Source organism: Vicia villosa, unplaced genomic scaffold (genome assembly GCF_029867415.1).
Source record: "Vicia villosa cultivar HV-30 ecotype Madison, WI unplaced genomic scaffold, Vvil1.0 ctg.001236F_1_1, whole genome shotgun sequence".
Classification (NCBI taxonomy): Eukaryota; Viridiplantae; Streptophyta; class Magnoliopsida; order Fabales; family Fabaceae; genus Vicia; species Vicia villosa.
This window is the reverse complement of record NW_026705545.1, coordinates 199,553-223,857: the sequence shown is the minus strand read 5'-3', so window position 1 is coordinate 223,857 and position 24,305 is coordinate 199,553. Positions and strand designations below refer to the sequence as shown.

At 36.7% G+C, this 24,305-nt stretch overlaps 1 protein-coding gene across 1 annotated transcript; it reads right to left on the bottom strand.

The window, feature by feature from the left end:
• Positions 1-22,619: 22,619 nt before the first annotated feature.
• On the bottom strand, positions 22,620-23,935 carry LOC131634134 (uncharacterized). Its single transcript, XM_058904792.1, has one exon. It carries the CDS (start codon positions 23,766-23,768, stop codon positions 23,112-23,114), a length of 657 nt encoding a protein of 218 aa, XP_058760775.1. The 5' UTR covers positions 23,769-23,935; the 3' UTR covers positions 22,620-23,111.
• Positions 23,936-24,305: the final 370 nt, after the last annotated feature.

Sequence of the window (24,305 nt, the reverse complement as noted above, 5' to 3'; positions counted from 1 at the left end):
GGGTCGGCAAACGGCAGTCTCTTTCAGCAGAAGACAGTTTGTTCCCTTTGAGATAACGGATGGCAGTCTTCTTCATGAAGACAGTTCGTTTAAGAATTCTAATTTTAAAGTCAGCAAATGGCGGTCTCCTCCATTAGAAGACAGTTTGCTCACTTTTTCCTAAGATGGGTCAACGAATGGCAGTCTCTTTCAGCAGAAGACAGTTCGTTCCGCTTAAGGATTTCTCGACAGGGTCGGTAAATGGCAGTCTCTTTCAGCAGAAGACAGTTTGTTCCCTTTGAGATAACGGATGGCAGTCTTCTTCATGAAGACAGTTCGTTTAAGAATTCTAATTTTAAAGTCAGCAAATGGCAGTCTCCTCCATTAGAAGACAGTTTGCTCATTTTTTCCTAAGATGGGTCAACGAATGGCAGTCTCTTTCAGCAGAAGACAGTTCGTTCCGCTTGAGGACTTCTCGACAGGGTCGGCAAATGGCAGTCTCTTTCAGCAGAAGACAGTTTGTTCCCTTTGAGATAACGGATGGCAGTCTTCTTCATGAAGACAGTTCGTTTAAGAATTCTTATTTTAAAGTCAGCAAATGGCGGTCTCCTCCATTAGAAGACACTTTGCTCACTTTTTCCTAAGATGGGTCAACGAATGGCAGTCTCTTTCAGCAGAAGACAGTTCGTTCCGCTTAAGGATTTCTCGACAGGGTCGGCAAACGGCAGTCTTTTTCAGCAGAAGACAGTTTGTTCCCTTTGAGATAACGGATGGCAGTCTTCTTCATGAAGACAGTTCGTTTAAGAATTCTAATTTTAAAGTCAGCAAATGGCGGTCTCCTCCATTAGAAGACAGTTTGCTCACTTTTTCCTAAGATGGGTCAACGAATGGCAGTCTCTTTCAGCAGAAGACAGTTTGTTCCGCTTAAGGATTTCTCGACAGGGTCGGCAAATGGGAGTCTCTTTCAGCAGAAGACAGTTTGTTCCCTTTGAGATAACGGATGGCAGTCTTCTTCATGAAGACAGTTCGTTTAAGAATTCTAATTTTAAAGTCAGCAAATGGCAGTCTCCTCCATTAGAAGACAGTTTGCTCACTTTTTCCTAAGATGGGTCAACGAATGGCAGTCTCTTTCAGCAGAAGACAGTTCGTTCCGCTTGAGGACTTCTCGACAGGGTCGGCAAATGGCAGTCTCTTTCAGCAGAAGACAGTTCGTTCCGCTTGAGGACTTCTCGACAGGGTCGGCAAATGGCAATCTCTTTCAGCAGAAGACAGTTTGTTCCCTTTGAGATAACGAATGGCAGCCTTCTTCACGAAGATAGTTCGTTTTGCTTATAGATTCCTCAGCAAAGTCAGCAAATGGTAAGTCCCTTCATCAGAAGTGACAGTTTGCAACCAGTTCCTTTTCTCAAGCCATGTCCTTGAAGAAGTTGATCCCTATTCTTAGCGGCAACTTGTTGTTCTCAGCAGCTTATCGTCAACCATTGAGGCGATAATTCAATTTTCTTCTACCTTCAACTATTGAGTTGGTAGCTTATCGTCAACCATTGAGGCGGTAATTCAATTTGCTTCTACCTTCGACTATTGAGTTGGTAGCTTATCGTCAACCATTGAGGCGGTAATTCAATTTGCTTCTACCTTCAACTATTGAGTAAGAGGATGGTCCACGAATCAAAATGTTATCGTCAGTGGTACGGAGATAAATCTCTTCATATCATCAGTGGTACGATGGTGTGTTAACGAAAATTGGTATTCTGATTCAGGATGCATACTTTCTCATCCCCAGTGAAAGAGGATGCCCCCCTTTATCATCTCCAGCGAAAGGTGATTGCTTTAACCTCTCTGGTGCGAAATGTTTCCCTAGAGAAGTTTCTTTTCCCATCAAAGTTTCATCTCTCCAACAAAGTCTTGCCTTCCCCCAGTGGAGTTATGCCAGCAAGACATTTGTTCCCCCAGTGGAGTCCTTTTCCTCCCCAGTGTTGTCGTGTTTTATCCTCATCATATGCATTCATTGCATATCATCTTAGGTTCAAAAATTGTGCTTTAAATATTTAAGTCTCTTCGATTTCGTCAAAACGAAGATTTCCAATCATCGTATCTCCAAATCGAAGAAACTTAAATAGGGGCATCTGTCATACCCCAATTTTTGACCCTAAGATTACACATCATTTGTATACCAATCATCAATCAAGAGTTTCATCTTAGAGATCTGCTTGTGATGTTGTGCTCAATCCATCTGCAAAGGAATCATCGAGCACCCATGTTTTAGTCTTGTATATATTATTTTACTAACCAAAATACCAAAAATATTGCATTGTGCTTTTGTATGTTTGTGTTTTGTAGGTATCAAGTCAAAATATCCATCAAAGGAGCATTTTTCAACATTTTCACTGTGCAAATCGATTTGCATAAGGTGTAAATCGATTTACACAACTGTTTCTGCACCAGATTTGCTTCTGCCATCAGTGCAAATCGATTTGCATAAGACAACAATCGATTTGCATAACTGTTTTTGCCCCAGATTTTGCCTTTTTTAGCTATGTAAATAGATTTGCATAAGTGTAAATCGATTGCACCAGTGCGAATTTGGAAAAATGAAGGCAAATTTCAGCTTTTGAAAGTGTTGACATCATTTGCAAGCATGGGAAGCATGACTTAGCTCTTGCATTTGATTCTCTACATCATTTAATCATAAACCCTCATGTGATTGCATCAAGACCATTGGATTTCATTTTTGGCTCCAAATCCTTTTCCCAAGCCTAATTCTATTTTCCAATCCTAACTCCAAGCCACAAAATTTCCCAAGCCTAAGTGCTATAAATTGAGGCATTCCCCTCCTCATTTTTCAAGCTTTGATAGCCAAGAAACTTATTGCAAATTCTCTCCTCACCTCTTCCAAACCCCTCACTCAAAGCTCTTTTTCTTCCACACAAATTAGTGAGTCACATCTTGAACCTCACTAATTTAGAGCCAAACCTCAACATAAACACTACTTTTCTTCATCAATTGTGAGAGATCAAGGCTTGTGGTTGTGTGTTCTTGAAGAAGATACAAAGTTTGTGAAATATTTGGTAAAATTCTAGATCCAATCCATAATTCAAGATGTGATCCATTGTTGTTTATGCTTGATTCACCTTTGGTGCTATATTGATGAGATTTGCTTGCTTACTTGATACATTTTCGTGCACAAATTGATCCAAGATCACAAGGTGTTTGGTTTTATGTTTAAACAAGTTTTCTTCTCTTTATTTGCTGTTTTTTTTGAAAACTGTGTTGTGCAAATCGATTTACATCTTGTGCAAATCGATTTACACAACTGAAAACTGCACAGATTTTGAAAACAGAGTTATGCAAATCGATTTACACTCTGTGCAAATCGATTTACACTGGGCAGAATGCTTATTTTTGTGGTTTTTGACTTGTTTTTGGTTCTAACTCATCTTCTACTCCTTTCTTTTGATATTTTCTTTGAATCACAAGTTAGAGGCCTAATTTCTCTCTAATTTCAATGGACTTAGGGCGTTGATAGGATGAGAATCCAAATTCGCAAAATTAAGTGATTGAAATTATGGATGAAAGGAGCTTTTAATGTGGTTCCATCTTTTGTTTCTCTTTATTTTGATCGATGAAAGTCTTAATACCTTGAGAATTCTTATGGATTCTTGGTAAAGACTAGATCATTCACCATTTTTCTTTTCGTGCGGTATTGCTTTCGGAGAGTGATCTACATATCGCTTCTCTCGCATGCATTAGCACATAAAGTTTTGACCGGCCTCGTTGTAGGGTGATTTCTACATAAATCACTTGGCGATCTGCTTAACATAGCGCAATATTTCGTGTCCCGAATCAAAAAGATCAAATATGGGAGAGAATTGTATGCGGTTGATTTAAGACTTATGGAGGTTTATCGTGTAGTCGCTATGATTTTATCAAGCTTCTGATAAATTTCTATTGAATTTAAATCCGAGTACATCCTTCACTCACCATCGATCTTCATTACTAACTTTAATAACATACTTGACAAGTTTCAAGATGGTTATCTTTAACATCTAACAATTGACTTTAATTTCCGCACTTTATTATATTGCTCTTTATATTTCTCGCTTTATCGCTTCATTTTATCATTTCATCATATTTACATTCCGCTATTTTTCCTTTGTCCATTTGGACGTTTATATTCCGCTATTTTCTCTTTGTCCACTTGGACATATGTTTATGTTTCCGCCATTTTCTTTTGTCCACTTGGACCATACTTTACTTTTATGCTAAAACACTAATAAACAACAAAAATCTAAAAAACACCTAAGGCTCTCTTTTGGACTATTGGTTACTATCCTGAGCATTTTGGAGATTCGGACTTATGGACTTAAGACCTCTGGACCCTTATTCTGTTGTTACTCTGCTGTTATTCTGTCTGTCTGGCATTGGATTTTGTCTGTTTATGTGTGCAGGTATTTCCTTGAAAGCCCTTGATGGTTAATTCCAAGGCATTGATATAAGGATTTTACCCGAAAACAGCCGTTACTCTGCCCGATTTTCGTCAGAATTTTAATGTGCTTAATGCGAAGTGGTGCTAAGATAATATGTTCATCTGGATCCCCAAGTGTTAAATGTGTTGGTATTGATAAGTCCAAAGGATGGGAACTCTACCTTGACTCTTAATGTCAAGTGTTGGCTTCTTCTTCGGTTAGACCGTTTCTTTCCTTAGCTTTTATTTTACGCAATAGGATAGCCTCTTCATCTCCTCCCATTCTTAAATTTTCAAAATCTTCTCCCTTTTTCAAAAACCTTCTTATGTTTGCAATCATTTTCAAAACGTTTTCTTTAAAATATCTTTTGCCCTTAGTGGCTTTTTCTTCAAAAGTTTAGACACTGTTAATTGTCGAAACGAGTGGTTATACCCCACGATTTTGAAATTGATTGATATAATGAGATCTTTTCCGCGTGAGAGAGCTAGTGGCATACTCGTCGATTTTATCCGAGTTGGAGCCCTTCTTTCATTAGTGATGCAAAGAACTCGTTTGTTCTCATGCTCAAGATCAATGGCTGAGTATTTCTCTCCAACGACGATAAAGTGTTTATTCGTTTTAAAAACGTTTTCCCTTTTAAGCGGAACTACATTAGCTCTGACTTCTCCATTGCACCGAGGAGGTATGTAGGCACAAAGCTTAACGCTTTTCCGAGCTTATTTTAAAAATAAAACAAACCCTTTTTTTAGCACACACACAACACAGATTTTCATAAAGGTTCCTGTGGAGTACCACAGATATGAGGGGTGCTTTAAACCTTCCCCTCATATAATCAACACCCGTACCTGAGATCTCTTTCTTGTTTTAAAAACAAAACTTTGGGTTTTACGTTCTTTTCCCTTTTCCTTTGAAAAAATAAAGCGCGGTGGCGATTTCAAACGAAATATTGATTCGAGTCAATTCCATGGCTTCGATATCAGATTTTCCCCGCTACACATTCCTTTCTTCTTTTCATACTTTGTATGGATAGCATAATAAATATTAGCGAGGATAGTCGGAGTCGGATCTTTTCCATAAATCCTAAAAGAGGTGAAAGCATGAATGGCGGCAGGATCAATATAATAAATATTTTTTGGCAACAAAACAACACCAAAAACCAAGAGAGCTAACATATGTCCACAAATGTCCCATTGTTTCTTTTGAGCATACATTAAAGCTTGATTTTCTAAATAAGATCTCTTGATCCCATGCACATCTCCATCAGTTTTGTAATTAGACTTCAATTCCGTATCGGATATTCCCAAAGCCTTTGCCAAATCTGAAAAATCAACTTCTTTACCTGCACCAGTATAGAATTCCTTTTTAATTTTTGAGAAACCCAACACAGCATCCATCTCTTCCAAAGTCGGAGCCAACTGAAAATCCTGAAAAGTGAAACATCTAAGCGGCGGATCATAGAATTGAACCAATGCGGTAATAGCTTCCTCTTATACTTTCACCCTTAGCAAGTCCAAAATATTCCCATAGAGAATTACAAACCTATCCAAAGCACCTGATGGCAATTTTTCTTTGATTATTTTCAATTTCTTGATGTCTGGAGTAGAAACTGTAAGGTGGACAATTGTCTTCTTGGTACTCATCCTTCCTACACATTCACCAATAAAACATATTTTTTACAAAATGTATATATATTTTATATGTATATATTTTTTTTGTGGATAAGACATGATGAAGATGCAAATGAGGGATGATGCATGCAAACAAAAAAAAATAATAACAAGCAATAAAAAAAAACAAACAAAAACCCAAGCATAAATAATACAAAACAAAATCAGATTGTGATATTTCACGAATCCTAAGTTCATAGGTTCGACGTGGCGGCTCTAGGGAGCCAATCTTTTTATGGGGGGTTCTAGAAGGTCTCATGGGGTCGTTCGTAGCCTCCGAGACTTTTTGTCTCTTCGGATTTTAGAACAACTCATTTTATCCATGAGGTTCGAATTTTTGGGGTAGGTTCTCGGAGAGATCAGCCAAGTATCCAGTCCTGCTCTCAACAAAGTCAAGCCTCGTTTTGGACATTTCCGAATACTCAACCCACTCCGAGTGGAGTTATCAATGAGACTCATAGGCGATTCGATTCCCCCCTGATCTCAAAGTTAACTCCCACACTTAGGGTTTAACACAACATAAAAAAAAAACAGCAATGCATATAATATATAATCAAACATTTTAAATAAAACATTCAATAAAAAAAACCAATGATAAAAAAACAAAACAAATAAATAAAATATTTATTATAAAGATGAACTTCCCCCCAAACCCTAAAAATGGCAAGTTTCCCAAACCCTAAAATGCGCCAAACCTAAACCCTGCCAAAACCTATAGGAGCATAGTATTCACTATTAAATTATCCCCAGTGAAGTCGCCAGCTGTAGCAACCTGCCCTAAAAATTAAGACTAAGAGTGTCGCCACCTATTCTACCAAGGCGAATAGGAAACCTTTAATGGTTAAGAGATTTAGGGTAAGATACTATATTCGGGTTAAGGGAAGGTGTTAGGCACCCAAAACCCTTTCCTAAAGGTTAACATTGCAAAGATGAAGGTTATGGCAAAAAACATAGAGAAAGGCAACAGATAATTAATAGGGTTAAAGGCTTAATTATTGACATGATTAAGATTTGGAGGAGGGGGACTCGCCTTGTTGCCAAGTGCCTACAAATCTCCTTAGGGAGAATCAGAGTCAACGTAGTTCGGGACGGGTTGTACGCCCTTAGAGTTGTAATTCGATTTGAGATGGTTTTGGAGGTATTTTGAGTTACCTATCATAGTTTTGATGATCCGTAGTTTTGAAAAGTTTTCGGGGAGTGTTTTAAAGTTTGGGCGTACAACCCTGATTTTAATTTGGTACTATTAACCGCGATAATCGATTGATTCAATTACCATAGTTAACAGATTAACAATTATATCGTTACCAATTTTAATCGATTGAATCGATTATCACTAATAATGAATTATAGTATTTTTTAATAATTTTATGAATTTGATTTGCATCGTTACCCCTCGTAATCGATTGATTCGATTAAAAAGAATAACAAATTAGAATAAGAAAAAAGACAGATTAATCGTCGCGACTAATAAAATAGTCGAAACCATTTAACCAAGTAGAAATTAAGTATATTTTTAATTAAATAACATTTTAATTAAAAATATTATTGACCATAGCGATTAATTAATTTAATCGGAACGAACAACAAATTGTATTTTAATATGAATGTTATATACTTTTTATTTTAAAAAAAAAACAATTATTATATAATTAATTATTAAAAAGATTAATTAAAACAAGTATATTAATTAAAATCATTATTGTTATTAAGGTTAGAATTAGGTATGGCAGACTTGAGGGACCATTATATAGGTATTAATGCTGGGTGTTAGATCTAATCTGGTAGGTGAATTAAGGGTTCAGATCTGGAGGATCATGGTAGCCCACAAGACTATGTGCGCATGGAATCAGGAATTTAAGAATTCAGAAAAATAAATGTTGGAGGGGAGGCTCGAACCTGCGACCTCACCCTCCCGTACACGCCCTCTAACCACTCCAGCTAACTGGATCGTTTGTTCAAACCACGCGTCCAATGGAATAAGTAAAAAATCATAAACCAGAACAAGATGATGCGCGCGAATTTTAAACTGGCGAATCAAGTGGTGACACGCCATCATCTTCCACCCCAGAAATCACAAAAACCTGCAACTATGGCTACGATTTTGCTACGAAATCGTTCGTAGCAAGGGCACCTGGGAAAATAGCGATAGGCTCATGCTTGCCCATAAATTCTTCGCGACCTAACGATTGTCTTCGTCTAAACCATACGAATCCAATTATGTGTTCAATTCATCCTAATTTTAACCCTAATTAAAAACCCCAAATAAAAAAACCTAGAACTCGAACCGGCCTCTAATGGCCAAACATGTTTAAGCCACGTAAACTCCAAACAAACGATTCAGACACGATCAGAACATTAATACAAACAAGAACATATGATCAAAACACCATGAGGATGCATATAATGTGCTTATCGAATCAAAGTTTGTAGCGACTTACTTTAGTCAATAGGAGGTAAATCTGGGGGTGTTGCAGTAGAGTACCAATCCAAACACGTTCCAAATCCCCTGAGGAAGCTTTTGAAACCCTTAGATCTTGTTGAAAGCCACGAATTCTTTGAAAACGAATTTGAGATTTTGGATGAATTTTGGAGTTCTTGCAAGTATGCCTCTGGCCAGAATTCGTAACCCTTGTCTCAGTGCACCCCTTCCTCTACTTATAGGCTTGCATTAGGTTAAGAAATTGAAGCCCAAAGATCCTTGAATCCATTCTTGCAAATTTTTGGAAATTTGATTTGATTCTTGAATAATAAGTTTCTATTTTGGCCAAAACTATATCAATCTCCTTCTAATCAAGTTGTGCACGAAAATTGGGATATATTTGATCATAAATGTTGATTGGAAATCACCAAAATATATCTTCTACCAAAATATTTGATTTCCCACCTATTTAAATCATTAAAAATCAATTTTAAATGAAATAAAATTGTGTAAAATCAAATAAAATGAGATAATTCGTGTCATATGTTTTGGATAACTTGTGGGCCAAGTTTAAGTCATAAAAGTATGGGCCTATTTGCAAGAAATCCAATTTGAACCTTTCTTATTTCACATTTTGCCTCCAAAAATCACCCAACTTTGATCAAGCATATCTCACTCAATTTTTAAGCTATGAGGGAGTTCTAGTACTTTTTGGAAACCTCAAGAGGTCCTCTATAAGCCACTTTGGAACATATTTTTCATTTGGAGCCTTTATCTTGATCATATCCTCTTTGCCAAAAAACTGTTTTTGAAGGATGCTTGAAAATGACCTGTAATCTTTTGCATCACAACTCTCAAATGAAGCATTTCTAGCCCTGGCTTGTGAGAGACAAAGTTGTAGAGAATCCAATTTCCTTCAAAATAGGCTTTGAGTGGGGAATTTTTGATGTTCCATGTGAAAGTTATGCCCAGTCAAAGTTGGGTTGACTTTCTCCTAAAGAAACCCTAATTTGAACCTTTTTGTATTTGTTCATCTCTGAGTTTCTATTAATGGAATCTTGATCAAGCTTTGATCAAATGATGGATATACACCTCTATACTTGTTGTTTGACCAATGATCATAGGTTTGAATCATGCTTTGACTTTTAGATTTGAATCAGTTAACTGTGGATCTTGGGATTGTTTGAGCAGGTAACCTTTGGAGTTGTGCCTTGACTTTTGCCATGGAGTTGCATTAGATCACTATGAAACATATACCCTTGATTAAGAACCCTATCTTATTGATTCCCCTAAGAGAATCTCAAACCCTGGCCTTAGGAGGCTCTTGGCTAGGAGTGTTGTTTGGGTGGAACCCTAGTCTTCTGAATCTTTGTAGATGAAATGAATGAGGCAAATTTTGGGGTATGACACTATAACATCTGGTGGAATCCTTACTTAGAGCTTCAACGAGGTTGGTTTCAAATAAATTTTCCCTTATTTGACGAAGGAGATTAAGAATGTCATCCTTGTCGCCAGTCTCTGCCAGGACATTAGAATAAGTTTCAAGCCCAATGGGCGAAACGTTATCAACACTCATCATAGTCTTGAGGAAGCTTACGAAATCACTTTTCTTGAGTTGCTCCAGTTCTGAAGGATTAAGCATTGCAGGGGCCTGCTTCGAAGTAGTTACAGGGGTAACTATAGTCCCGAAAGTCGAAGTTTCATGAGGACCAGGTGTAGGCAAATTGGAAGTTTCCTCCGCAGCATCATGTTCAGAAATAGTATCTTCGCTGCCAGTTGCTTGTCCGACTACATTATCACTATCTGAACATTGAGTATTTTCCCCTATATTTTCATCTTGACGAGTAGGTGGAAAATCATCATTTGAGTGGCTTTCTTCAGCAGGCACAGTTGGAATGATGGTTGCAAGGGGCTGAGCGTCCTCGAGAACCGGAGAAAGCACAGGAGATTTGTGTCGAGGAACACCTGTGTTAAATGGCTAGAATTGATTAAAATGAAAAGGTTGCAAGAAATTCATCTGTCACTAGAGAAGGCAGACATTTACCTCGAAGATTGTCAAGATCAATGTTTAGACTTGAGGTTTTGAGATCAGAAGTAGCTGTGCCCACATCATCCTACATTTACAAGGTAAGATGTGAACTTAATCATTGGAATTAAAATTTGAAAAGATGATTATGTTGTGAAACCCAAATACCTTGGTTGGAACATTATCTGGGCTTGAGTTGTGGCTCTCTATAATGGGGATAATACTAGTAGCCTTTAAGGGTGATTCATCAGAAGATACCTTATCACTTGATGAAGTAAGCTTCGAAGTCCCAGATCCTTTTTCTTTGGTTAAAGGGGTGGCAGTTTTCTGTCTTTTCTTTGTTGCTTGTCTAGTACGAGGAGGAGATTTATCTTCGTCATCTGAAGCAGCTGTCTGAGGAATTTTTCGCTTCGAAGGTGTTGGAGGCTTCGAACTCTGAAGATGCATATTAAACCAAGTGATTAATATTCAGGAAATTGCGCAAATTCGAAAATAAGATGTATATGTACCGTGGGTTTCTTGCCAGTGGTGACAGAATCACTCTCACTTGTCTTGGTGCTCTTCGAAGCTCCAGAACCCTTCTGTGCAGGGGCTTCCTTGATACTTTTCTTTCGAGTAACGATTGTGAGCAAAATAGGAATTAGTATTTCAGTGAAGAGGGAAAAGTTAGTCGAAGGATTGTCTAAACCCCACCCTTCAGGAATTGGAGTCAAGACGCGAACGTGTTCAAGACCTATATGAAGATGTCCTTTGAAAGTATCCAAGGTATGCTTAGTCGGGACCACTCGTTCAGCGCGTTTTTTAAATTGCTCCTGAAGGATTTTTATGACATTCCCACACGCAAACCAGTCTGGAAAAGGAGGGCTTAAAGCCACACCAAATCAGCACTAGGTAGTGGAGGAAATTTTGGGGGATTAAGTTTAAAAGCCACTTCATAACGTAGTTCAGGTCGAACAGACGTGGGCAATTTCAACTTATCCAGTTTAGCATAAAACTTTTCACGTAAAGTGACCGCAGCCTCACGAATGGTCCGACTAAGATCATCAGGCCTGTAGATAGTTTCAAAGAATTTTTGAAATGCTTGGATTTCTTTAATATGAGTCGAAGTACCTTTATGTAAGTTCTCCTGCACATCAGCAAAAGCTTCAGTTAGTTCTCGTTTAAGGCTTTCAGCATCGAAGATTTGCATGGAATAATAATCTATCCACCATTAATGAAAATCTATGGTAGAGTAAAAAGCAGGTTCGAAAGAGACGGGAGACAAAGTGGTGATGCCAACATATTTGGAGATTTTTGACTCATATTCATCTTCTGCCAGATGCGAAGTGTGTAGACACATGTGATTCCTTTTGTCATACAAGCATTTTGGTTTGAGTTGAACCAACCCAAATTGTCTCGAAACCAGATTTGGTTGATAACAAAGAAGACAGCAGTGACTTTTTGGAGATCGAAGTCGGTGGTATAACAACTTAGGGGTAAGGAAAGCTTCCCAAATGACCATGGATTCGGCTTGTTGGTCGGAAGAAGTTGCTGGAAATTCACGAGTAAACCATTCAGGACCTACCTTCCTTTTTACAAAAGGAGCCATGGACGGGCTAAACAAGTAACATTTAGCGAACATCATCACATACGCTAAGAAGGTTTCATGAAGTTTTCCCGTTTCTTCTTTTGAAGTTAGGTAAGCTAATCTGGTTCCTTCCACTGTTCGATTCTTTATAGCTATACTTTCTTCATCCATAACACTTTTGTATGGGAGGTGAGCCTCAAAAGTGGCATTAAGCCATAGTTGCAACAACCAGAAAGGACCAGCAAAAAGAAGGGATCCTGTCTTATAGTTTTTGACAAGATCTGTTGCTTCACCAAGGTTCTCGTAGAGAAACCCTAGAATTAATTGGCTTAAGTTTAGCTTTTTTCTGGCATTTATCTGGTTAGCCATACAGAGATATCTCTTTGCTACCTTGATCGACCTAGAACAAAAGACGTATCTTGAAAGCCAGAGTGCTAGAAATGCAATGTGTTCTTCATCAGTGACTTCCGTAGTTGCTTGAACATGGTACCTTTGAATGAAAGCAGTGTAGGTGACTGTTCCCTCATTGAACTAGATAGTATCAGTATCCATAAAGTTGGGGTCGAAAAGTTCCCCAGTTGGTCGAAGCCCGGTAATGGCAGCTATATTGAAAAGAGTAGGAGTGATCATTCCGCAAGGAAGGTGGAAAGTATTGTGAGAAGCATCCCAGAAATGTACTGATGCTACTAGCATGGTTTGGTTATACTCTAAACCTATTTTAGATAACTGAATTAGGTTGTAAATCCCTAATTCTTTCCAAAATGGAGCCTTTTGCTTTTCCACCTTAGCTAGCCAAGCGTAATACAATTCAGGATCTTTTGCTAAAGGGATTGACCTAAATACTTTCACGAAATTGGTTACATAATTTAACCTAATTTTCTCTAAGACCGGAGAAGTTTCAGTCGAGGTTTCTACCGCGTTGTCAGGAGCAGCTAAGATTGGATGCCATCTTCGTCTATCTTATTCTTGCTAATTAAAGGTCTAGTTTTATAATAAGCAGGAAAAAATTTACTCAAAGAAGGGTTATTTCCTCCAGGTAAAGGGCCCATGAAAGCGTGAGTTTTTCCAGAATGTTCAAAAGGGATGATTACCTTTGAAGCGTAGATAGCGCGCGCCTCTGCAGCATTTGGGTCTGGAATGTGTTCTTGATTCCCTATCTGTGTAGGATTTTGAAGTTTTTGAATGGGTTGAAGAGCATTTGATGAAGACGCCATGAGTAAATTTGATTTAAGAAATGGGTTAAACGAGACCAAAGAGGATTTTCTTTTCTGTGATGAACGCAGGAGAATAGAAGTGAAAGTCATGTGAGGGTAGAAGTTCAAGTATTTAAAGGTTTAACGGAAACCCTTTAAAATCTTTTGGGTAAAGGTCAGAAGACACGTGGCAGGCGTTGATTTAATCCAACGGCGGTCGAACAGTTGTTAGCCTTACTCCTAATATATAGGAGTAATGATCATGAAGTAATGACAGAACAAGGGAATGTGAGTTCTGAGAAGACATCTTTGAAAATGACAAGACGTTTTGAAAGTAGAGTCATAAATGATTATGACGTTAGTCAGTTGTCTTGGAACTCTAAAAAGTGCATAAAACGAAATCTCATCAAAACAAGAAACGCCTATTTCTCTTGTTTTCGAAACATGCATTTACTGGGGGCAATTTGTTGGGTGGAGATTTCGTTTAGAGGAAATATTCTTTGAAGGATTATGATTCGAGGAAAGATGGTTGCTGATGACCATTTTTGAGATTTAAAAATGGCTATTGATGGCCATGTTTCGAGAATGTTGTTTGAGTTGGAGTGGAGATGGTTAGAATCGGAGCTAATTCGAAGTGAATTATCTTTAAAGACTTAAACGTTTTACGAAATATGAAGGGTACTGAAGCTTAACGTGTTTTCGTGATATTCTCGGTTCTGATCACGTTGCCACGCGTCGAAAGAGGATTCAGGCGGGAGGATTTGAATTTCGAAGTAATCTGTGTAACCGAACAAGGACAGGTGGCATCCCAGGGATTCTTGTGAGCAACGTGGCATCAGATTAGTGTAGGACCGTTAGGGTCGAAATTAGTATAAATAAGGGTCTTAATGTTAGGATTCCGTGTGTTCATTTTGTACAAATCACTCACAAATTACTCAAGTATCAAGTGTTTAGAGAACGAGTTCCCTGAGAAATGTACGTATGACACCAACACTATTTTAAATACATTTGTATCTTTCTTTATTCAAGTATCTTTTCAATTCCTTTATCCTTTTCGTTTAACTTTCATTTCGAAGCACTTTACTTTTCTGCATTTTACATTCTTGCACGTTATATTTCTGCACTTTACATTCCTGCAATTTACACGCTTTTATTTATGTTTTCTTTGTCGAAAGTCACATTAACATGTATAACAAGTGTTGTTTCAAGTGAAGAGTCATACATCACAAACAAGTTTTCTTGAAGCCAGAACAAACATGAACCAAATAATATCGAAAGACAATTGTTTGACTATGTCCTAGGATCAATCTAGTCGATCCTGCGAGTAACCAAAGTATATTTTATAGTTTGGAGGACTCACGGTTGTTTACCGGAAATCACCGTAAATAGAAGCAGAGTATGCCGAGAGGAGAATGGATAATTAGGGGTGATTTAACTCAATTAAACTGAAGGAGGAAAGGTTGGGGAAGGTTCAGGCGAACAGAGTTGAATTGGAGGAATTTTCAAAATTCATTGACTTAATGGAATTGGTGGACTTACCACTACTGGGAAACAAATTTACATGGGTTAATTCTAACGGCAAGGCTAGAAGCAGGATAAATAGAATACTACTGTCAGAAAGAGTGGTTGATTTGTGGGAGGCTGTGGCACAAGTATCTGGCAACAGAGATATCTCAAATCACAGGCCTATTTGGGTGAAAACTAGTAAACTCGACTGGGGACCCAAACCATTTAATGTTTTCCGTTCTTGGTATGAGCATGAAGACTTTAACAGCTTCGTAGAAAAGGAATGGAACTCAATGTCTTTTCAGGGATCAAGTGCTTTCATCCTCAAAGAAAAATTTAAAACGTTGAGAGAAAGACTGAGGTGGTGGAATCAAAATATATTTGGTTGGATAGACATGAAGATTGAGGAAGATGTGGTGGAGCTGAATAGACTGGATGAAGATGAGAATGATAGGGCATTTATACATACTCAACTTTGTGATGAAATTGCTACAAGAAGTAAAACTATTCAAGCAAGTATATGGCGCAACCTTCATGTTAAAGAAAGCATGCTAAAACAAAAGTCAAGGGTGAAATGGATCAAGGAAGGTGATTGCAACTCTAAATATTTTCACTCAATGTTAAAAGCAAGAAGAAGAAGAAGAAATACTTTGGTGAGGATTAAAACTGAACAAGGGTTTTTGGAAGGGGTGAAGGAAGTTAAAAGGAAGGTTAAAGAATACTTTGAAGAGAGATTCCAGGAGAACACAAAACCAAGACCGAAGCTGGGTAACATAGAATTTAACAAGTTGTCTTCTGTGGAGAGCTGTGTGTTGGAAGGGAAATTTTCAAGGGAGGAGATTAGAGAGGTGGTATTTAGTTGTGAAGGTGACAGAAGCCCTGGACCAGATGGGTTCAATATGGAATTTATTAAAAGATGCTGGGATATGGTGGGGGAAGACATAATACAATGCCTACAGGATTTTCATCACAAAGGTTCCCTTCCTAGAGCTATGCCAGCGACGTTTATAGCAATCATTCCGAAGGTAGAAAATCCCCAAGAGCTGGAGGAATATAGACCTATATGTCTCATTGGTTGTATCTACAAAATTATTTCCAAACTGCTAGCAGCAAGATTGAGGACAATCATTGGCAAGCTGATCTCAAAAACACAAACGACATTTGTTCCTGGAAGACAGATTCTTGATGGAGTTTTAGTCACAAATGAAATTCTTGATCTAGCTAAAAGGAAGAATAAGAGTTGCCTTATGTTCAAAGTAGATTTTGCAAAAGCGTACGATTGTGTTGATTGGTCATTTTTGAAAGAGATGATTCTTAAAATGGGCTTTGGAGGTAGGTGGTTGAAGTGGATGGCAGCAAGGGAATTTAACAGTAATTTGTCTATATTAGTAAATGGGAGTCCCACTGAAGAGTTTAAAGCTTTTAGAGGGTTACGACAAGGGGATCCCCTATCCCCTTTTCTGTTCACAATAGTGGCTGAAGGTTTGGCAGGGATGGTTCGTCAAGCAGTGTTGACAGGAATGTTTAAAGGCTTCAGAATTAACGAGGACGCGTCTTTGGACCTGTTACAGTTTGCTGACGATGCAATTTTAGTAGGAGAAGGTTCGTGGAGCAATCTGTGGGCTGTCAAAGTGTTGCTACGTGGCTTTGAAATGGCATCAGGATTACGTGTTAATATGTGGAAGAGTAAGCTTTATGGCATTGGTATTGATGATTATTTTCTACAGGCAGCTAGTCAATTCTTATGTTGTAAGTTAGATATTATCCCATTCAAATTACTTGGTATAACTGTTGGTGGCAACCCTAGAAGGACCAATTTTTGGAATCCGATTTTGATTAGCACGAGATCAAAATTGTTTCCTTGGATTGGTAGATTATTGTCTGTTGGGGGTAGAGTTATCCTCATTAATTCTGTTATCTCTAATCTGCCTGTCTACTATTTATCCTTCTTTAAGATTCCTATTAAAGTGAAGGCTGAGATAGTTAAGATTCAGAGGAATTTTCTGTGGCACAATACAAGGGAAAAAAAGGAATTGACTGGATTAGCTGGAATATGGTTTGTTTTCCCAAGAAAGAAGGTGGCTTGGGCGTCAAAGATATGCTGCTTTTCAATAGGGCTCTTCTCATTAAATGGTTATGGAGATTCCTAAATGATGATAGTGCTATATGGACAGGATTGCTGGTGGATAGATATGGTAGGTTCTATGATAGGATTCTTTTCAAAACGAGAGTAGGTAACAAAGGTATGGAATCCATATAGTGGAAAGACTTAATGAAGATTGGTGATGCATTGGAGGATGAGGGATTCACACAGCTGCTGGCAATCAAACTAGGAGACGGGGTGCGTGTGTTGTTCTGGACTCAAAGGTGGATTGGAAAAAGTCCCCTCTGTCTGTTATTTCCGTTTTTATTTCAGGTTAGGGAGGCTGGTGAATGTAGTGTGGAATCAATGGGAAAGTGGGTTGACAACAAATGGATTTGGAGCTTTTCAGATTGGATTGTAGACACACACTCAGAGGCAAGTGAGGAACTCCATGTCTTGAAGCAAATTCTGTATTATGTTCAGCCAAGGATTAATGTTCAAGATAGCTTCATATGGCCTTTAAATGAACATGGTGTATTCAAGGTATCAGTATATTATAAGAGGTTGATGCAGGGTCGTGGTACAAGGGTAGAGGATCCATTGTGTTTAGAGGCTATCAATATTCTATGGAAATTGTGGATGCCATCAAAAGTTAAAATTTTTGGGTGGAGGCTTTTCCAAGACAGACTTGCATTAAAAGCTCAACTCATTAAAAGAGGAATTATGGTGCCTAAGGAGGTAAATTTTTGCGTGTTTGGCTGCAGTCAGATGGAAGATATTCAACATCTTTTTCTCAATTGCGAATTTGTTATCAGTTTGTGGAAATCCATTTATGTTTGGCTGGACATTGAGCCATTGCTGGCCACAGATTGCATTTCTCATTTTCTGCATTTGCTGGACTCTTTGAGGCGTAGGTGTTCTAGGAAAAGGGTGGGATGCATTTGGATGGCAACTTGTTGGAGAATTTGGAAGCAGCGAAACGACATAATATTTAACAATGCTGTTGCAGATTTGGACGAAATTGTGCATAGTGTGAAGATGCTATCTTGGTGGTGGCGGGTAATCGAAAACAAGCAGAAGGTATTGTGCAATTTTTATGAATGGCATCATTGTCCGATAGACTACATGTAATTTTATGTAATTTATGATGTGTACTGTTGGTTTGGTGTTTCTCTACACCTTGTAATGAATTCTCGTTTTGAGCACTTTATGTGCTCTATGTTAATATCATGATTGCTTATCGAAAAAAACTTATATGATTAAAAAAATTCCTTCACCTCTCCTTCTCTTTCTTTAATTAAAATTCTTCCCCTCCCCCTTCATTTAAATCAAATTGACCCTAAGGGTGATTTGAATAATCATCTCAAATCTCAAATATATGTGATTCAATTGATTCTCAAAAATTTGATTTTCTAAGATGCAGAATCAAATATAAACCAGTTTTAGAAGTATAATTTAAATCACCTCTTTAGATTGATTCTAGGGAAAAAAAACCAAATTTAAAAGCATATAATTGAATATCTGTTTTGCCATTAATATCAATATGAAAGTATTTTTTTGTCAAAATATTATTAAAACATAATTTTATACTACATCAAGCATGAACTCAACAAAAAATCCAAATAAATCTTGTTCAAATCATAATATTAAAATTTAATGCGCTTCTTGTAATAAATAAATCAGTGAAAAGCTCTTCCCTTTTTTTCCAAATCCTTCTTTCTAAAAAGTAAAGTTATATTAAAACAGAGTTCGCCTCTGGTTTTTCTATCTTTTGAACTCAAACTACAGCAGCTACAGCTGCCAAAAGAAGTTTCTAAATAGTACAAGATGCAGTGTAGTGCGCAGTGCAAACACGGATGGAAAGGGTCATTTTGGAAAGTATGCTCAAAGAGAACTACCATAATGAGCATTAATTTGTTACGTAAAAAATCTTTTACTCCTCTTTACTCTCATAGACAAAGCGTTATTAGGAATAGATGGCAGTGAAAGAGTAAGTCATTTTAGGGGAGGATGTAAAGAAACCGTTTCGCATTTATTTCCTTCTCCTTTACTTTTGATTTATCTAACAAGTGCTAGTAGAAAAAGTTAGTGGCAGAAGAGTTTTGATGGCAGTAAAAGAAAATATATTCATCAATGCATTTTCATTTCATTGGAAATAATATACAAGTGTCTAATAAATTATCTTTGAGCCAAAAAATCTTTGGCATCAATGGTCTTAACAAAAGGAATGATTAGATAATTGCAGGAAATTAAAGTCAATAAGTAAATAAGAGTGTTTAATAATTCAAGTGTTTAATTTTATTTTTCTAAAACGGATCGATAAAATAAATCACTGATTCGAAATGGACCTTTCTAATATGCATATTGACAGTGAACTGTGATCCGATGGCAAATTTTTTTAAAGTTCTATGTATCCTTCAAGCTCCAATCATGCGGAGAGGGGTTGTTGCAAACACTATGAATCCTATGTCAGTGACAATATTTAATTAGAGGTTGTAGAATTAGAATATTATGTACGGGAATAAGAGGACTTTTTTAGGCTTTTACTAAAATAAAAAGTAAGAAGAAAAATATCTACTAAAATATTATTGTCAATTGTTGGTGAATTTATAATTACATTAGATTCAAAAGTTGAAATATATTAAAATTAAAGTGATATAGGTATTATTAATTAAAGTGAGAAAAAAAATTAATATTGTATGATAAATTGTAAGAAATTATTTTTTTTTAAAACATCTTTCAACGAGTTGGTAATATAGGATAGACATAGTAACTATTATGATCCCTATAAATTTCTTATTCGAGCAATGCACGGTTTTTAAGAAAATGAGTGAATGTGTTGGTTTTAGTAAAAAAGTTAATGTCATTTACTAGAATAACCCTATTAATAGTAGTTGAATAACGTGAAAATTAATAAATAGGAGTATAATAGTGGAAAAATAATAATGATTGATGCATTAGAATTGTAAATGGACAATTAATTTGAAACAAGAAAAAAATACAAATGAGACACTTATTATGAGACGGAGGGAGTAGTACAATACTCCCTCCGTCTCATAATAAATGTCCTATTTGAGTTTTGCGCGGTTCTTAAGAAAATGATTGGATGTGTTGGTTTTAATGATAAAGTTAATATCATTTACTAAAATACTCTTATTTCTTATAGGTAGTAGAATAGTTGAAAAACGTGAAAGTTAATATCGACCCATTTGTTTAGTGGGGAGTATTTATAAGATCATTGCAAAGATGCTAGCGGCTAGGATGAGAGGTGTAGTGGACAAGTTGGTCTCTTCCAACCAAACCGCTTTTGTACCGGGAAGAAGTATGATGGATGGAGTTTTAATGGTTAATGAAATTCTTGATTGGGCAAAGAGGAAGAAGAAGGGGTGTTTATTACTTAAAGTGGATTTCGAAAAGGCTTATGACTCAATCTCTTGGAATTATTTAAGGTGGATTTTGGTGAAAATGGGATTTGGTAAAAGATGGATGAAATGGATGGAAGCTAGCATTTTTACCAATTACATGTCCGTGTTGGTAAATGGAAGTGCAACTAGAGAATTCAAGGTTCAAAGAGGCTTACGACAAGGAGATCCCATGTCACCCTTCTTGTTTGTTCTTGCTATGGAAGGCTTAACCGCTTTAACCAAGAACTCCGTGGAGGTGGGTGATTTTATACCTTTCAAGTATGGTGTAAACGACTTTGTGGATATTCTTCAATTTGCGAACGATACCATCATTCTAGGAGAACCTACTTATGATAACCTTTGGAGTTTGAAAGTGTTGTTGAGAGGCTTTGAATTGGTTTCCGGATTGAAGATCAACTTTCATAAAAGTAATTTTTATGGAACTCACATAGGAGATTGGTTTATAAACTCGGCGACCACTTTCCTTGCTTGTAAAAAAGGTTGCTTTCCGTTTAAATTCCTTGGTATTTGGGTGGGTGAAGGCGCATATAAGAAAAAGGTGTGGCAAGAGGTGATTGACAACATAAAATCAAGACTCACTAAATGGAAGGGAAGAAACATCTCCATTGGTGGGAGGGTGACTCTAATTGGCTCCGTTCTTAATGCTATTCCTATTTTTACTCTTTCCTTCTATGAAGCTCCGAGTAAAATCATTCAACCTATAAGAAGTCTTCTTAGCAACTTTTTGTGGTGTGGGAATGTTAAATCTAGATGCATACATTGGGTGAAGTGGGAGAATGTGTGCAAGCCAAAAGAGAAAGGAGGGTTAGGTATTAGAGATGTGAGAGAAATGAACAAATCCCTTCTTCTTAAATGGAAATGGAAAATTTTAAAGGAAGATAAGGCTATTTGGAGTAGATTCTTACTTTTAAGATATCACAACCCCAAAATAAAAGTGTTAGCTTCTAGCAAGGATCTTTTAAATAGGGACGATTCTCGTTGGTGGAGAGACATTGTTCTTAATAACTTCAAAGAGGATGATTTGGGAGAAGGCTTTAACGAATGGGTTAAATGTGAGTTCAAGAAAGGCAACAATATTCTTTTTTGGTATAGTTGTTGGTTGGATGATCAACCGCTCCGCTTTGCTTTTCCGCATTTGTTCGATCGAACAACCAACAAACTTAGTGTGGTGAGTGATCTCATTTTTTCTAACCATGGTGAAATTACGTGGAAATTAGAAGACATTTTTTCTAACCAACACCCGATTGCTTCTTCAATCATCTCATCCGCACCGGCCACGGTTATTAGCGAAAAGCTTAGGGATTTGAAAATGATCTTTCAAGGGATGGTGCCAGACTTATTGGCAACAGACGATTTCCATTGGAACCTAACTTCAAACGGAATCTTCACGGTGTCTAGTGTGCCGCACTTGGTATCAAATGTAAAGGATCTAGCTTGGCCAACCTCTATTACCAAGATGTTGGACGTCATTTGGAAGATAAACATTCCGGCAAAGATCAAGATTTTTGTTTGGAGATTCCTCATCAATAGGCTTCCGCTAAAAGACCAACTCGTCAATAGAGGTGTGCCTATTCTTACTTCCATAGATTGCCTTTTTTGTTCAAATCACCCGAAAAATTTGGATCATCTTTTTTACCAATTCCATGTCACAAAGGCGGTGTGGAATAGAATTTACATGTGGTTGGGGAATGATTTGAATCTTTCTCTAGAGGAGTTCAAGAGTTTTGGGAGCATTCAAGAAAAGGTGAAAAACACTAACATTAAAGTTAATCTAAACACAATATGGATAACTTTAATTTGGTGTACTTGGAATATGAGAAATACAATGATTTTTGATGGCGGTATCTTTAGCTTCGATGAGGTGATATCAAACATCATGTATTTTTCATGGAGATGGGCTAGTAATAAGGAACTTCCAAGTAGGATAAATTTTTATGATTGGTATAAATTGCCATTACTTTGTAACAAAACTATCTAGTGTGTTCTCGATGTAAGGGTTGCACCCATAGTGTGATATCTTATATTCAATTGCTTATTAAAAAAATAAATTGGGGTATAGTACTGGTAAAAAATAGTAAATGTTGCATTGGTTTTCTAAAGAGACGTTTATTTTGAGACATAAAAAAATTATAAATGAGACACTTATTATGAGACGGAGGGTGTAGTTATAAACTCTGAAGGTGATCTAGTGTGGCGGTTTGAATTTTAAGAGTGTGTTCTTTTTAAGGGATTTTGATCCTCTCAATTAGTTAAAAAGTAATGAAAATTTCATTCTTATAATTTAATTCTTATAATTTTATGTGTATAAAATTGAATAATTATTAGATATATGTCATATATCTTAAATATATGTGTCATTTATAAAAAAAAAAGGGTATAATAAAGAAGAAAATAAAGAGAAAAAAATAAAGAGGATCCTTGACTATTCACGATGGAGGGAATACAGGCTAACTCGTGTCGTGCCATAATGAACATGAAAAGTTCAAGCCTAGATTAAAATGGTTAGTTAAATAAAACGTGAGAAAAAATATACAAAATAGATGAATTCTTATCTACCAAACTCAAATAGTTGGGTAAGGTTATCTCTTTTATAAAATGCTTTGAAAATAACAAATATTTATAATATTTTAATAAATAATTTAATGTGTTAAATGAGATGAAATCATGTGATTGATTGGAGGTACACTACCCAATTTATTGTGATGGGTAGAGAAGTTGTCCCTAAAAAAAGAAAAGCAAATGAAATAAATGTGAAAAGGTTATATTTTTTATATTTTATTCTATGGTCTTGATTTCACAGGAAGGTAAATTGAATGGAGAGAATCCATTCCTTTGTTTGAACTGCACACTACACTGTATCTTGTACACTTTAAAAACACCATTTGGCAGCTGTAGTTTGAGTTCAAAAGAAAGATAAGGTAGAGGCATATTGATGTCAAAATAGTTCCGAATAGTTTCCCCCAAAACACTGTAAATGCTAAGCTTATGGCAACCAAACATATTGCATACAACTCAAACTTCTTCTGCTTCTCTAATAATGTGCTTCCGTGGCTACTTTCTTTCTCATGGTTTCCTTCAGTGGACATGTTCTTTGATTGTAATATTACTTTTGGGCTTGAAAAAGAACTGTTTGAAGATAGAGTTTGCAAAGATGATTGAGATGCTTTGCTTTCTTTTTCATAAGTGGAATAATCATTCTTCAACCCACCAAAACAATCAAGGCCGTTAGGATATTTATGAATAGCTCTTCTGTTCTGAAAGACAAATATGGTTTCCAACACCACAGCTTTGATGACTTTTAAAACCGTACGTTTTTTATGATACTGCTTAGGTTTACTCTCTGAGCGACGAGCAGCAAGTTTGGATTCGAGCAAAGAATCTATATCAACAACAGGGCGAAAACAGAAAGACACTTTGTTCTTTGAAAAGCTCCTCATCGTGATTTTGCCGGCTGAATAACTCGAGATATTTCTGTGGGTATAACAGCAAGCTAGGAAGATAAAACCACAAAAAGAAACAAAGAGCAACTCAGTTTTTTGATATGAAGATTTTGTTTTGGGTTTAAGAAGCAAGCATGTATGGCTTTATATATTGTTGGCATGAGTGACTCTCTATAATTTATGAAGTGACTCCTAAGTGGTTTTTCTTTTCTTGTTTGTTTTTTACTTCTTTTTGGTTAGTGAAAGAGTTCAAAGAAAGAGATCGAAGGCCACTAGGTGCTTCGTGTTAGCGACATGTTAAATAAAGGCTGTGACTTTTGATCATATTTTTTCTTTTTAGAAAGAGGGATTTTTCTTTTTCATTTGATATATATATTTTCCCATACCATAAAAGAAATAGAAGAAAAGGGGGACTTTATCGATCGTAAGTTAGGTGGGGTTGATTTAAATATTTACAAGAAATGCATTAAATTTGAATATCTATATATGATTTTGTCAAAAGTTCAAGAAGATTTTTTTGAATTTTTTATTAAG

Bases quoted from the DNA above. Each gene is read 5' to 3' on its own strand.
- LOC131634134 (XM_058904792.1), bottom strand. From the start codon at position 23,768: ATGAGGAGCTTTTCAAAGAACAAAGTGTCTTTCTGTTTTCGCCCTGTT.